A 16,451-nucleotide genomic window follows, 5' to 3' on the forward strand; every position below is an offset into this window, starting at 1 on the left:
CACACTCACGCCGTCCTGCAACCAGCCCCACCCCCTGCCCCAGCCCCGGCTCCCACCCTCTCCTCTCTGTGTAGACGGGACTCCTCTGGGGACCTCCTGGGAGTGGGGTCCTGCGGGATGTGTCCTTCTGGGTCTGGCTCCTCTCACTGAGCACGGTGTCCTGAGGGTCCCTCCATGTTGTGGCAGGTGTCAGGTGTCCTTCCTTTTTAAGACTGAATAACATTCCATTGTCTGGATGGACACATTGGCTTATCCATTCATCCGCTGATGGATATTCAGGGTTGCTTGTGTGGGTATCTTTTTTTCCCCCTAATACTTCTCCCTTAGCAGATAAGCGAACTTCTTTATATAGAATCAAAAATATCTTACTATTACATGGTCTCAAAGGAAATTCTGGGACTTTCATTTTGCCTTGAGTCAGAAAGCAGTGGACAGCCTGTCCTGGCGGCAAACGGGAAACATTCCCCGAGAAGGGCTCCCCGGGGCCCGGTGTGCCTTGCGCCCAGCGGGCGGCTGCGAGGTGGTGATGGTGTGCGGTGGGAAGAGCAGGGGGACCCAACTCCAGCGGGGAGTGCCTTTCCTTGTGGAAAGTGGGGCCAGGCTTCCCGTGAGGATGGAGAAAAGCCTCTCAGACACGTGTGGACTGCCTGACTCGGGCGGTGGTTCCAAGCGCAAATGGCACGAGCCTGTCGCCGTGAGACGTACAGCTGCTCCGAAGATAACACTCTGCCTGGTGTCATGACTTACGGGTGTTTGTAGGGGCCCAGATCCCAAACCAAACAACAACAAGAAGCTACAGAGTCCACATCTGGACAAGCAGCTTCAGGACGGACCGCTGGTTCCACTCTTATCTGTTGGCTGCTGGAGAACGTTCTGCAGACTCTCTTCTGTGACCTCCAACTCCCGCGAATGGACATGTGGTTTGGAGTCCCTGGGATGGCCTCAGAGCCGCTAAAGTGGGTTCTTAGCTGCACACAGATAGGCCAAGTTATGAAGGTGCCATATGGTGCAGTCTGGACCCTGGAGAGGAGCCAGGGACAGAGGGAAGCAGGGAAGGAGAGGTGCCTGCAGGACTGCCAGGGAGGTGACACTGAGTGGGGCCATAACCAGGGGCCTGCAAATCCCAGCTGTGGAGGGCCAGTGCTGCTCCTTGTTTTGTGAATAAAGTTTTATTGGCACATAGCCACGCCCACTGGTCTTTGTATCACCTGTGCCGGCTTTCATGCTACCACGGCAGGACTGAATAGTCTTGACAGAATGTCTGGCCTGCAAAGCCTAAGATATTTGCTGTTTGGCCCTTTACAGAAAGGTTTGCTGACCCCTGCCTTAAAAGATGAGTCAGTGTGTGATGGATAGAGAAGAGAACATTCCGGAAAATGGCCTGGCCTTTCCAGCCATTGGATCAAAATGTCAGGAAGACGCAGCAACTTAAGTATATAAACTTCTTTCTCCAGGCTTCTTGGGTTAGTTTTAGTGTTATCTCCTTTCCTCCCCCCCTATAGTTGAAAATTAAAGATCTAGGATTCCATCTCTATGATATTCTGAAAAGGCAAAACTATGGGGACAGTAGAAGGGTCAGTGACTGCCTGAGGTTGAGGGGAGGGAAGGAGGAACAGGCAGGACACAGAGCATTTTCAGGGCAGTGAAACTACTCTGTGTGATCTGTAATGCTGGATACGTCATTATACATTTGTACAAACCCATCTGAATGGAGCACCCAGAGTGACCCCTAACGTCCAGTACGGACTTGAGGTGGTAATGATGTGCCGATGGAGGTTCGCCAGTTGGCACACACACACAGCTCTGGTGCTACGTTGATGGCGGGGAGGCTGTGCACTGAGCACAGGGGACATATGGAAAACTGCACTTTCTACCCAATTTTGCTGGGAACCTAAAACTGTTCTAAAAAATAATGGCTACTTTTTTTTAAAAAGAAAGATCCGAAGGCTCTGTTAGCTGGATGAGGTTGCATCCCCAGCTGCCTGTGCCTTGGCTCTCCCAGGACGTTGGAGACAGAGGTTCACATGAATCTATTTTTTCCATCACAGTTTGCAGAGTTCCCTCCTCCCTATGTATTTAATGTTTGAGAGACACTTTTCTGTATGTTCTCCAAGTGAAACTCAGACCTGACCCTTGCCTTGGGCAGGAAAGTCAGTCCTCAGGCTGGCTTTGGGCCAGGTCACCCACCTTGGCTTCTGATGCATGGGCTGTTGCCTCATGGCCATATACTGGGTGTCCTCCTGCAGCCGGTTCAAGGGTGAATCTGGTTTCAGGCGGATCCCATAGTAATGATACTTGGAGTTGCCCCTAGAAACCAAGCATCTCAGGGTCAGCTCTCCTTGCAGATGTTCTGAATGACAAGACAAGTGCTCTATCTTGGCCCTTCATTTTGGGTGCTCAGGTTCAGTGTTCCCTGGACCATGTGGGAAATATTCACGGGCTGTTCCGTGATCAGAGAGGTTTAGGAAATTCTGTACTGGGCATCCGCCTCTCAGAGATATCCCCCCCTTGCATTTTAGTATTCTAAAGGCTCTGAGAAGTCCTGCAGTGGGAAAAGCAGTCCAGCTTTGTTTGACCTGGCATGACCTCACCACCATCATCATCACCAGCATCACCATCAATATCATCATCATCATACCATTGCCACCATCACTATCGACACACTCACCATTATCATCACCAGCATCACTGCCATCACCATCATTATCACCATCACCACCATCATCATCATCACCATCATCACCAACATCACCATCACCACCATCAGCATCACCATCATCACCACCACAGCATCATCACCACCCATCAACACCATCATCACCGTCATCACTATCCCATCATCATCTTCACCATCACCACCATCAGCATCACCATCATCACCATCACCACCATCACCACCATCAGCATCACCATCATCACCATCACCATCATCACCTTCACCATCACCACCATCAGCATCACCATCATCACCATCACCACCATCACCTTCACCATCACCACCATCAGCATCACCAACATCACCATCATCACCACCACAGCATCATCACCACCCATCACCACCATCACCACCGTCATCACTATCCCATCATCATCATCTTCACCATCATCACTGTCATCATCACCATCACCATCACCACCATCGGCATCACCATCACCACCGTCATCACTATCCCATCATCATCATCTTCACCATCACCACCATCAGCATCACCATCATCACCATCACCACCATCACCTTCACCATCACCACCATCAGCATCACCATCATCACCATCACCACCATCACCACCGTCATCACTATCCCATCATCATCATCTTCACCATCATCACTGTCATCATCACCATCCCAACCATCAGCATCACCATCCTCACCCCCCGCCCCCAGTCATCTGACAACACGATCTAGGAAATGGTAACGCTTTGGGAAACACTATCATAGCTTATTATGTGAGAAATGAATGATCAGAGGGCTTTAGGCAATTTGGTTAAGAAAACAGCTCAGAAGGGCTCCTCAGGAGAGAAGCACTGAAGGATAGACATGTGTCGGGCAATAGGGACAAGTGGGCGGAGCATGGGCCCTTTCTGGATGAGGTAGCAGCTTGGCTGGTGCCAGGAGGAGGGAAAGCAGTGGGGAGAAAAGCCCCAGTCCTGAGGCCAGCGTCCAGGACACTCTGACGGTGGAGGCCATGCATGAACCGTCTGGAGAGGCCCCAAAGGCAGTGGTGGCTGTGTCCCCAGAGACCAGGGGCTCCCTCTCCTTCTCCCCCATCCTTCCCTCCTCTATCCACTGATGCTCTGTAAGGATGTTCTCTGTAAAGGATCAGAGGGTGGCAGAGAACATTCTCTTGGCCCCTTCTGTGTGCTCTAGGCCCCCCACTTTGGATAGAGTATGGCTGCTGTTTTCTAGTGGGAGGAGTGTTTGCTTCCTGCCTGGGTAAGTCTGCGGCATATGGCAGTCCCTGGCTGCTGCAGGCCAAGGGCAGGCTGTGGTGGACAGGTCCAGGCGGAGCAGAAAGCACCAAGAAACCATAAATCCAACTCTACTTGATAATCCAGAGGCTGCTTGTTAAGAAAACCTGTTATTATGGAAAATTTTAAACAAACGGTGAGTGCTGAAGCAAAGCCTGTGTCCTTGTCACCAGGAGAGAGATGGCCCATGGCCAATGCCTTGGGCCAGTCAGGCCCGTGCTGCTGCCAATTCAGAACAACTCCAAGTTCACCCAGGGGCATGCAGGCAGAAGGAGAAAGACCACATTCTCCAAAAGCTCAGTATCTGTATAGAGGACACAGGAGGACGGGTGGGCGTGGGGCTACCGGGCACCCCCATATACACACCTGGTGCCCAGCCGCCGCGTCCGCAGGCCCATGAACACGGAGCGAATCAGCTTCCCAAAGGAGGCGGCATTCACAGGGTCCAGCTTGTGCTCCTGGCAGTGCCGAAGGTAATGGTTGTAGAGAGAGCTTCTGGGGAGACTCACGCCTTCTGCGGTTTCGTAGTTATCCAACAGCCACTGGAGCTGGATGAAGACAGACACGCTTGCGTTCGTCAGGATCCCCCAAAATGCTGAAAGGCTAACGTGTTCTCATTAAGAGAAGCACATACTTTCTCTCCATTAACGTGATGAGGAAGTTCATAGCCACTGTTGCTGATTTGGATTTGAGAGATTCCGGGCACATGAATTAATAGCTTCTCTCCACTCCTGTATTTATTCCTTCAATGTTCAGCCTGGTTTTCAGATTCCTTGACTTAATTTACAAAAACCTGCAAGTGACTGAGACCTCTTGGGTGTCTTCCTAATCATTTGGACACCATGTCTCCTAAACTGACAGGAATGTCAAGATGAAGAGGAAGATTGAAGAAAGCTCGGCAGACCCATCAGCACTGCCCCCGGCATTAAACAGGGCAACGTGGGCCTTTAGAGCTTGTCCACCCCTCCTGACATCTTGTGACTGAGGGACAAATCGTCCATCTAAGGATTAAGATGGCTGGGGCTCGGCCACCTGTCTCATTGCTGGTCACTGAATAGGAAAGTCCTGCTCTGTGTGAATTCTTGCCCTATTGCTTGTGCTACTATCCATGGCTCCAACCAGGAATTCTGCACCCTGGGGCAGCCAGATTCTACTAGAACAGGCTGGGAAGGAAGGGAGGAGTGGAAGGGGGAATTCCCAGACACTCCTTCCTCCTGCCCCTCTTCTTTTCTTTTTTCTTTCTTTTTTTTTTTTTATTAAAGATTTTATTTATTTATTTGACAGAGAGACACAGCGAGAGAGGGAACACAGCAGGGGGGTAGGGGAGGTTGAGAAGCAGGCTTCCCGCCGAGCAGGGAGCCCGATGCGGGGCTCGATCCCAGGACCCTGGGGTCATGACCTGAGCCGAAGGCAGACGCTTAACGACTGAGCCACCCAGGCACCCCCGCCTCCTGCCCCTCTTCTTAGCAGCTCTCAGACCCGATGCGAGCGACTGCGCTTCCTCCCTGAGGTAGGACGTGTGTGCCTCCACAGGGGTCTGTGTTCACGGCTGGGGGACTGGCCGAGTGGCCCGGAAACCATACACTCTGGAAGGTGTGCTGTATTTTCTCTCAGGAAAGCTTTTTCTTTTTCTTTCGGAAACAACAACAAAAGAAAACAAAAAACAGGACGACAGGCGGAGGCGGACCGGCCTCCCCTCGCGTCTCTGAGAGGGAGGCTGCACGCGGAAACGGGACACAGTACTGAAGGGGCTTCCGCGCCAGGTTCTGGGCCCAGGCCGGGAGGCAGCCAAGTCGCTGCCCGCAGCAGCCCTCCCCGCCCGCCCCCGGCTCAGCATCGGGTCAGAAGGGCAGGAGCCGTCCGCCCAGAGTCAAGCCCCCACACCAGGCAGGGGCCCAGAGGAGGCCTGCCCAGCAGAGTGCGTCTGTTCCCTGATCAAGGGAGGTCTGATGTGTGAATACCAAAGCCCTGAACCTTGCTGGGGATTTGGAGAAGGGCAGGAGTCGTGCCTGGGCCCCAGGCCTGTAGGCAGGATCCTGCGTGGGAAGGGTGAGGGGCTCTCGGCCCCCCCCCCCCCCCCGCCGACCCAGGTGTGGGGGCCCCAGCACGTCGCACACCCTCTGAACCCTTCTGGACCCGAAGTGAGCGTCTGCCCGGGGAGAGCTCAGCCGCAGCCGGCCCGCACCCGCTGGGGGGGGGGGGGGGGTGGTCGGCTGGAGTCTCCCCTTTCAAAGACAGTTTTATTATGGAAAGGTTCTAACAGGCACAGAGGTAGAGAGAGCAGCATAACGGACCCCTGCTTCTACAGGCGTCAGCTCGGGGCCAAGTTCATTTCATCTAAGCCCCACCTGCCGCCTCCTGCCTGTGTTGGGCTGTTTTCAAGTGAATGCCTGACGTGCCTTCATTCCACCCCGGGCCTCCCTGATCTAGCGCGGGGCCGGAGTGGGAGGCCCGAGGCGGGGCCGGCCATGGGCAAGGAAAGGTTCAGAGGTCGAGGTGGGCACGGCTGCATGTGTGGGATGAAGGTGGGCCACAGGCCAAAGGTCCAAGTGAAGGGACACATGGGGACTGACAGAGCAGAGGGTCCTGTAACAGAAGGACACACATCGGGTGTCAGGAAGGGCTGGGGTCGTGGGCTCTGCTTTGGAGGGGAGGTCGCCTAACTGCTGGGCCTGGCTTCAGGGCAGAGGCTGGGCGCAGGCGTGCTAACGGGGTACCAAGGCTGAGGACGGGGTCTCCGGGGGGACGCACAGAGAGGGCGTTCACACACGCAGGGCCTGAGGAGGAGGAGGAAGAGTGGCCGGAAGGCCTCGCATTTCAGGCCCAGTATATTTTGCTGCCCTGCCGCCCGGGGAACCAGGAGAGGCTCTGCAGAGGAGTCTCAGGGCTGCGGGAGCCTCCTCGGGGAGGGGCCGGGCGCAGCTCCTGCTTCTCCCTGAGCCGCCGCGCCATGGTCACTACGACGCGGGCCTGCTCCCCGGGCGGCCCGCGTGGCCCTGGGCCCTCCCGCCCCAGGCTGTGGGCCTGCGCGGCTGACAGCCGGCCCCTCACCCACCCAGCGTCCCAGCGTCGGGGAACCCCAGCTGGCCCCCTCCCCGCCTCCACGGCGGGGCCACTGAGAGGCAGTTAGGACAGCACAGGGCGGGGGGGGGGGGGGGGCGCAGCCCCTGGCAGAGGCCCCGGGAACAGGGAGGCGCCCAGGAAGCCGCCCCTCTGCGAAAAGGACTTCCTGTCGCCTCACTTGATATTTAGTTTTCCAACTCTCCTTAAATGTGCTTTTCCTGCCACCTTTTTCTCTCCAGTTTCGCTCTGGCCCGGGAGCCACCTCCTTGGTCCTCCCTGGTCCCTGAGCTCTCTCCCCTTGCTGCCGGAAGCTGTGACGGCAGCATGGCACTGCCCTGGGCTCAGGGAGGCTGTGGGGCGGTAGGCCCCTCAGGGGGCATCTGGAAGGGGCAGGGGGTGAGCACAGCCCCATCGGCGCCAGGAAGCTGCCCCCCCCAGCGACAAGGCATGGTGGGGCGGGGGGGTAACTGGGTTCCCTGGCTACCACCTTCTCTTATTCTCAGTTTGGGATCCAGGTGAGGAAGGGCTGGTATTTGAGGGGGTTCTCTGAGCCCCGGGGTTTTCTTCAGAGAACTTCCCCCTCTGAAGCTAGCAGGTGCATCTTATCTATTTATTGCTCGTCTCCCCCACTGGAATGAGAACCCCAGGCGGGTAGAGATGGAACCGGGCCTGCCCACGTCTGCACCCCCAGGAGGTGCAACGGACCAAGAGAAGGGGTCCTGAGGAGCAGAGGGGCCCCCAGCATGCGGGAAGCCGACGGTCAGGGTGCAGGAGCTGGTGACTTTCTCGCTCTGCCCGGCGCCCCCCCCCCCGCCCCCCCCCCCCCCCCCCCGCCCCGGGAGCACAGAGCGCTGCTTCTTAGGGAATCCTCTGGGAGCGGGAGAGGAACACGGACTTTCAGACGAGAAGGGTGAGGTCAGGTTCCGTGGGTGGTGGGCTGGAGGGGGCCCTCGACAGGACCGGCTCACATGTATGAGGAAGTGCTCCGGAAGAACGATCGCTTCGGCTTATCACCATCCATCCCCCAGCCCCGTGTTGTTGAAAGGAAAAATGGCTCTCTTTACTTGGGTGATTCTGTTGGCATTGAGAACAATGATGCATGGTTATCACGGCAAGTTCTTCCCAAGCAGAAGTAACTCCAGAGAGAGCTGACACCTCTTGCAGCTCCCAGAACAATCAGTTATGCTTTCTCCCCCTTTTGCAACAGAGGGGAAGCTGATTCAAGTGACCAATGAGTCAAGTCATGACGGAGCTGAGGGAGGGAGCCACGGGGAAGCATTCTAGGCAGAGGGAACAGCCCGTGCAAAGGCCCTGGGGCAGCACCGGGCCTGGCGTGTTGGAGGGACAGTGAGGGGGCCTGTGTGGCTGGAGCAGAGAGAAGGGGGAGGGGGGGGAGGGGAAGGAGGGACAGGGCCGGCCGGGCAGGGCCCCGGAGGCTGTTTTGATGATGCTGGCTCCTCCTTGGAGTGTGATGGGGGACCTGGAGGCTTCTGGACAGAGAGGTGCCATGATCTGGCTTTGGTTTCAGTAGAATCACTGCGGCCGCTGCTGCGAGGAGGGCCTAGAAGCTGGGGGAGGGCAGCTACCAAGGGCTCACTAGGTGGTGGGCACGACACTCCACAGGAGAGACGGTGGGCGCTGTGGCGGTGGAGGAAGGAGAAGTGGTCTGCGTCGGGATGGTTCCGAAGGCGAGCTCAAGAGCGTCTGGAGGTGGGGTCTGGGAGGAGGATGGGAAGCGAGGGGGAGCAGCAGAGGGTGGTGGGAGGCTCAGGGGTCAGAGGGGCAGTCGGGGCTCGGCTTTGGACACGCTGTGTTGAGCTGCAGCTCCAAGCCAGCAGGTGGGAGGGGCCAGGTGGTGGTGCCACCTGGGCAGCAGCCTTCGCGCCGGGAGTCAGGGTGGGCTCAGCAAGGCGGTGAGGAGGCTTCGGGAAAGAAACCAGCAGTCTGACCACAACTGCTGGAGGCATTTGCCACGATAGTTGGGAGCAATTTCTGGACAAGGGACCCATCCCAGGAAGCTGCCGATTCTAGCCAAGCCCCAACCCTGGTCTGCACGGCATGCTTTGTCATCACTCGGGCCTGCGGTCCGCCACCAGCTGAAGACCACGTGATCTTTGGCAATTTGTGGTCCCCAATTAAAAAAAAAAAAGTCATAGAATCTAAATACAATTAATCTACAAGCAGGTCCTCCTCCCAGGGTTTACTACATAGACCACGTTGCCCCCATGTGACACTGACCGTGAACCAGTGGTGGGGGGGTCCCTGCGTGGGGGGGGGTGTTCTGGGCAGGGATCTGAGGGACGGCTGAGGGGCAGCCCTGGGAGGAGCCCAGGCCCCTCCCCTGCTCAAGGCGGGGGACCTTGCCTGAAGTCCCTCCGGACCAGGCACCACGGTGGTTGCGTCTGCGGTGGGGGAAGGCGTTTTCCTGCCCAGGGCAAGCGCTTCGCCTCCTTCCCTGCAAGCAGCTAACCCTGGTTTTCATGCCACCAAATCTGCCCATCCCCATCTTCGAGACCGCTCCAGCCTATTTCCACCCGAGGCTGGAAGGTTCCTTCCACCTGCAGGCCCCCTTGGGTCTCACTCAGCCCCTTGAGGGCAGGTGGGGAAATTCCCGGAGACCCCGACATCAGCTGGGTCTGGAAGGCACTGTCTCGCCTCCCAGGCTCAGGGCATCTCGCTAGCCCTGGACACCACCCCATGCTAGCCCGTCGTCACCACTGTCGTCGGGAAGCAAACTCCACAGAGCACGAGAACCAGGTCCAGCGGAAAACCTGCACGGCTGGCTTCTGTGCACACTTCCGTGTGACCTGGGTGAGCCTTCTCACAGCTGCTGGGCTACTGCCCGCGCATTCCCAGCTCCCTGGCGTGAGTTCTCCTCGTTCCTTCTGCCCCTGTGTTCAGCACAGCTCTGGCGCGGGTGGGACGCCGCGACCCCGGCTCTTGGACAAGGGTCGGCTGGGAGGCCACCAGGAAAATGGGTCCGTGGGGCACAGCCCCCAGTCCGGCTCATCTGCCCTAGAGCCGGGCTGGCAAAGGAGCCGGGACTCGGCCAGTGTCGCCCGGCACGGGAGCCCACTCAGCTGCGGGTGGCCAGGGTGACAAGCATCATGAGCGAGCATGGCCGGCCACCGCAGGGACATGGGGCCCCAGCTAGGGGCCAGGACCCATTCTCTCCCTCCCCTCCTGGCTCTCACATCGGCTGGACGGGCTCCAGGAGGCTTTCACCCCAGTGCACGGGGTCAACTCTTCAGAAAGATAATTTCTCTTGTCTGATTCTAAGCCACCAAGCCCAGACCCTGCTGCTCACAGCTCCACGACACACGACACACGGCCAGGGAGAAATGGACGCAGGGAGTGTTTCCTGCTCAGAAACCGAACCAGCAGGGAAGCAGTCAAAGGCATCTCCTTCCAAAGGAAACATGTTAGAAGCCAGAAGCACCCCTGCAGCCAGAGACAAGCGGCTCATGCGTTTCCCCACAGACATTTTAAATTTCCTGCGGAGCCCTGCCTGCCTGGGGTTTGTGCCCCACATTCTGCCTTCCTCAAGGCTGACCCAGTGCTGGGGCCCACGGGCCGTGTTGAGGCCACGCGTGTTTGCTTCAGGGCCCTGCTGAACAGAGCAGGCCACTTGTTCAGACATGCCCGCACAGTGGCCTGAGTTTAAGACTGAGCAAGAACACACTGCCGATTGTTCCCTCCCCAGATCGGCCACGGGGCTGACACTGTCCAGCAGTAACTAGAGACAGGGAGGCCATGAACCACCTAGTCTGGGGGGCGGGGCCCACAGCAGGGCCCTGATGCTCTCTTATTTATTTATGTATTTGTTGCTTTGAGATGATGGGTGTGAGACTGCTCTCCCTTCCAGGGACTGGGCCTCTGAGGCCCAGGAGTGCACGGCCCTGGTTACGGGTACCTGGAGCAGCCCAGGACACCTGTGCCAATCCAGAAACCTAGAAGTTTCTGGACCTTCCCTAGCTGGGTTTCTGCCCCACCATCACTGCCCTCTGAGCCAGTGCCTCACTTGGCACACCGGCCAGTACCAAAGTCTTGATGGGGCCCTAGGTAGGAAATAAAGACTCTTAGCTGGTCACCTCCTCCAGTCCCATCCTGCCCCGTGAAGCTGCCCAGAGACAGGGACGTTTGCTGCCTCCTGGGACGGAAGCTACCATGACGGTCTCCCCAGGAGGAGAGCGAAGGAGAAAGATCCTAAAGTTAAAATCAGTATTGTTGCTTTGCACTTTTCTCCTATTATATTGTTTTTTTTCCCCCAAAGAGCTGCTCACAGACAGGAAAGGCAGCTAAGAGTCATTAGGGTGCCCCCAGTCCTGCCTTTTCTGTTGTGGTTGCGGCCTATCTTAGTATCAGTTTATCTGTGACGCCCGTTGCCTTCCCGGGCCCTGCAGGGAGCACGCAGACTCTCGCTCTTCCCTCCTCGAGCACCCGGAGGGTATGTGCTGTTACCAGCCACCTGCATGGATGCAGGACGCTTTCCCTCACTCTGCTGAAGGGTTTTTTTTTTTTTTTTTTGGCTGGATGTAGCATCCTAGGTTGGCTTCCCCCCTCCCTCCTTTCAGCACCTGAGAGGCATCATTTCATGGTCTTCGCTTGTTTTTAAGATGCCTACGAAGGTTACGAGTGCGGCAGAGCAGGCCGCCGGGTCGACACACACTTACATGGCTGTTGAGTAAACCGGTTTTGTGTGAAGTGATCCCTTCGCTTTTTTGGAGGTTTTCAATCGCCATTTCAAGCTAAAGAAAATGTGTGCAGAAACAAAACAAAACGGAAAAAAAAAAAAGGAAATCAGATGGTTAGCATCAGCCAAGATTTGTTTTTATTAATATCCAAATAATGATTCAAGCGCCTACAAAATGAAAACAAGGCTTGACGCGGGTTGGGGAGGGGGGCGTGGTTAGGCAGCGAGTAAAAGCTGTGGCCCGGGAGGGGAGCGTGACTGCTGACGTGCGGGTGAGCGCGGGAGCCCGGGGCGCCAACAGCACAAAGGAGCATTCTGCCAACACCCGCTGCGGCATTTCACATCTGCACAGCATGACTACCGAGCCGAGGCGTGAGTTCAGGTAGAGGCAAAGCCAGTAGAATAATCACCCTGCTGCTCCCCTGGACCTGTCATCGGTTGCTAGGGAGAATCAGCTGTCCACCCAAGGACAGCCGGTGGAACTGCTAATGTTCTGGGCGGCCTGTCCTGTCACAAAGCCCAGGGTCTCCCTCCTGGGTGCTCCAGGAAGATACCAACGAGGCCAGAGACCCTGGCCCTGCCACAGGGAGGCATTGAACCCTGGGGCCACTGGACATGTCACAGAGATACGCTCCTGAATGTTCAGGAAGCGTGAGCTGGGCAAAGTCACAGGGAGCTAACAGGGACGCCTTCCTGGGGGGGACAGGCTTCTGAGCTGGGTTCCGAGGACCTCATGGAGGCAGGGAGCTAAGGTGGTCCAGCAGGCCGATGCACAGGAGCAAACACCCGGCTGTGTGCAGCTCTTGCCACATTCACCGTATGTGCCGAATCTGACGCCCACTTGTGCATATTAAATGGAAATGGGAAATCTGCTGGAGCCCACCACAACAGGCAGAGAACGGCAATGGAAGGAAATAACCCGATGCACACCCTGACCTTCCTCAAACACGCAGGGAAGGCAGACTTCAGCGATGTGTGTGCAAAAAGCAGGTGGAACACGTATTTTGGAAAGAACGGCTGGACGGGGCTCCTGAGCCCGAGGGCAGGAATGAGAGGGTTCTGCTTTGCCCATCACCTCTTCTGACAGCTCTGTGTGTGTCCACTGTCGCCACTTTTACTCAACACTGTGCTGGAAGTTCTAGCCAGGGCAGTCAGGCAACAGTGGGAAATAAAAGACATCCATATCAGAAAAGAAGAAGTAAAACTATCTCTGTTTGCAGATAACATGATCTTAGACACAGAAAATCCTGAAGGAGCCACAAAAAAACAATGAATGCTCGTAAACAAACCCGGCAGAGTTGCAGGATACAAGATCAACATACAAAAATCAGTTATATTTCTCAACAGTGAACAATAGGAAAATGAAATAAAGAAAACAATCCCATTTACAACAGCATCAAAGAAAATAAAATACCTAGGAATAAATTTAGCCAACGAGGTAAAATACTTACATTAAAAACTATAACGTTGCTGACTGAAATTAAAGGAGACCTACATAAACAGAAGATATCCTATGTTCATGGATCAGAAGACTTAATATTTAGATGGCAATACTCTCCAAGTTGATCAGTGCAATCCTTAGCCAAATTCTCTATTAAACTTCCAACTGCTTTTTCAGAAATGGACAAGTTGATCCTAAAATTCGTATGGCATTAGGCCAAAACAATATTGAAAAAGAACAAATCTGGAAGGCTCACATTTCCTGATTTCAAAACTTACTACAAAGTTACAGTAACCAAGACAGTGCAGTACTGGGATAAGGACAGACATAGATGTGCACAGGCCAACGGAATGGAATTAAACATCCAGGACTAATCCCATATGTCTATGGTCAACTGATTTTTGACAAGGGTGTCAAGGCCACTGAATGGAGAAAGAGTAAACTTTCTACCAAATGGTGCTAGGATAAATGGGTTTCCACATGAAAATGGAGTTGGACCCCTACTTCACAGTATATACAAAAATCAACTCAAAATGAATCAAAGAACTAAATGTAAGAGCTACAACTATAAAATGATTGGAAGAAAACATAAGGTAGTCATGTACAATAAGGTTATCTTCATGACCTTGGATTTGGCAATGGATTTTTAGATATGACACCAAAAGCACAAATAAACGATAAAAAATCTTTACTAAGATACACGGGACTTCACCTGAACTAAAAACTTTTGTACAGCAAAGGACACTATCAGGAGAGTGAAAAGACAAGCCACAGAATGGGAGAACATATTTGCAAACTGTATTATCTGATAAGGGTCTTGTATCCAGAATATATAAAGACCTGTCACAACTCAACAACCAGATGACCAATGACCCAATTAAAAAATGGGCAAAGGACTTGACCAGACATGTCTGCAAGAAGCACATGAAAAGATGCTCGGCATCATTAGTCATTAGGGAAATACAAACGAAAAGCACAGGGAGATACCACTTCACACACACTAGTACGGGTATTAAAAAAGAAAGAAAGGAAAGAAAAAAAAAAAAACACCAGTGTCGGCGAGGATGCGGAGACCCTTGAAGCTCACACACGGCTGGCGGAATATAAAATGGTGCAGCTGCTGTGGAAAACAGGCCGGCAGTTCCTCCAAAAGTGACACATAAACTCAGTTAAACTATTACGTCCGAGCAATTCCGCTCCTGGGTGTATTCAGAAAAACGTGTACGTGAATGTTCACAGGAGCATGATTCACCATGGCAAAAACCCAGAAAAATCCAAGTGTCAGTCCCGGATGACTGGACGAACACAATGCAGTGTATCTACACAATGGACTAGTATTCATCCACCAAAAGGAAGGAAGTAGTGATACATGTTACAATGTGGATGAGCCTCAAAAGCATCATGCTCAGTGACAGAAGGCAGGCACAAAAGACCACAGAGTGTATGGTGCTCGTTTATGTGAAATGTCCAGGACAGGAAAATCCTTGGAGACAGGAAGCAGAGTAGTTACCAGAGGCTGAAGGAGGAGGGACTGGCAGGAGGGGTGACTGCTAACTGGTCAGGGTTACCAGTTTACAGGGTGATGAGAATGTTCTGGAACTAAAGAAGGTAATGGTTGTACAACACTGAGAATGTACTAAATGCCGCTGAATCATATACTTTTAAGTGGTGAAAATGATGCATTTTATGTTATGTGAATTTGACCTTGATAAAACATATACAACTAAAAAACCCATTATTCTCCCTTGCCATTTGAATGGATCTTCTCCCCACGTGTGGTTTTGTAACCTCCCGCTCCAGTCACTTGGAAAATATTGGTTCACTGACTTTGCAGATGTTCCAAATGTTGACATGCTTTCATTATACAGTACTGAAAATCACATTTGTTAGTATCACTACCAAGCTCAAAATTCTAATTCTTTTTTGGTTGAAAATGTATTGGCAACCAAATTAGTCGGCTGTTTTCCTGGATACATCCACCTCGCACCATTCATTTTTGAGTAAATGTCTGCCAATTCCCCAAGTCTGAATAATCATCATTTGTCTGTTACTCCTTCAAGCAAATGGTGTTTCGTGACAAAAATGGCTGGTTCGGCTCACAGTCATTTGCCGGCGGCTTTTCCTTAGGGCAGTCATCATACATTGGCAGAAGAAGTGCCTTTTGTCACACACAATATTGGAAAGATGTGAATTCCAGGACTGAGATTTAATACAATTAACAGCAATTAACAGCTCCATCAAGGACCATAGGTTAACCTTTACCGGAAATTGCAGTACCCCATCCTCAGCTTCTCTTTTCTTTTTCACTGTGAGAGCAGGGTGGGGAAGACCACTGCGACGTCTGGGAGAGTCTGACGCCTCTGCCTCACTCTGCACCTGCATTTGTGCCCCGGGGGCTCATCGATGTTGATTTTGCACAGTCAGTGCAAATGTCAGCACAGGGAAAGCGGTGGCTGATGGCTTGGTATTATTATGAAAACAGTTTTGACCCCGTGGGGCCCCCGGGAGGGTCTTGGGGACACCCAGAGGAGTGCCAGACATATTTAGGACTGCCTGCTAAAAACTACTGTAGAGTATTGTGGAAAAGAACACAAATTTAAGGCTTGCTGCATAAGATCATCCTGAAGAACGCACAGCTATTAAATAGGGTCCGATCAAGCCCATGGATGCAGGAAATTAATTTAATGCACAGTGGAACCTCCCAAGGCCTTCACTGTTTTAAAATTAAATCTTCGTGTAAACATCAGTAGGCGGTGAAGGTCAGGAAACCACCCCCCCACCTCGCCCAAGGCCAGATGGGGATGTTACCGCCCCGGAGTCAGCACTGACGGCGCAGTGCGCACACGTCTGTCCAGCAGAGGGAGCGGCGGCGCCACCTCCCAGCCCTGCATCCGTGGACAAGGAGCATCCTGCACTTGACTTCAAGTCCGAGTCTTCCTTGCACACCTGCCAGAGCGACTCTTACTGCACAAGTACAAACGCTTTGTTCAGTCCCCTCAGTGGCTGGAGAAGTTAGTGTTTAAATATGCTTAAAATAAAAACTAGTTTTATATTTGACTGGAGTTTAACTTTTTGCTATTTAAAGATACTTATCAAGGTGCTATCTGCACAGGCCCACATATCAACCAGTAAGGAGGAGCCAAGGATGGACGCAGTGGTGCCCCACCCCACCCCAGGCCCAGGCAGCTTTCCCGAAAACCATTTCCGGTTTCTGAGCTTCCGCAGTTTCCTTCCGTCTTGGTATTGTGCTTATGCATCCGTTTCTTGACTTATCAAGAGCTTAAT

At 53.6% G+C, this 16,451-nt stretch overlaps 1 protein-coding gene across 12 annotated transcripts in view; it reads right to left on the bottom strand.

Moving 5' to 3' along the window:
• RFX2 (regulatory factor X2) overlaps window positions 1-16,451 on the bottom strand; it is a 94,740-nt gene that overhangs the window by 14,972 nt on the left and 63,317 nt on the right. For 10 of the 12 annotated variants that reach the window (XM_027583642.2, XM_027583645.2, XM_027583646.2 and 7 more), the window contains 3 exons: window positions 11,706-11,780; window positions 4,336-4,517; window positions 2,188-2,307 (listed from right to left, as the gene is read on the bottom strand). In XM_027583642.2, the coding sequence (XP_027439443.1) occupies window positions 2,188-2,307; window positions 4,336-4,517; window positions 11,706-11,780 (377 nt within the window). The remainder of the gene's footprint in view (window positions 1-2,187; window positions 2,308-4,335; window positions 4,518-11,705; window positions 11,781-16,451) is intronic. The other 2 variants (XM_027583641.2, XM_027583637.2) reach the window with 1 other exon arrangement.

Source organism: Zalophus californianus, chromosome 1 (assembly GCF_009762305.2).
Source record: "Zalophus californianus isolate mZalCal1 chromosome 1, mZalCal1.pri.v2, whole genome shotgun sequence".
NCBI classification, from domain to species: domain Eukaryota; kingdom Metazoa; phylum Chordata; class Mammalia; order Carnivora; family Otariidae; genus Zalophus; species Zalophus californianus.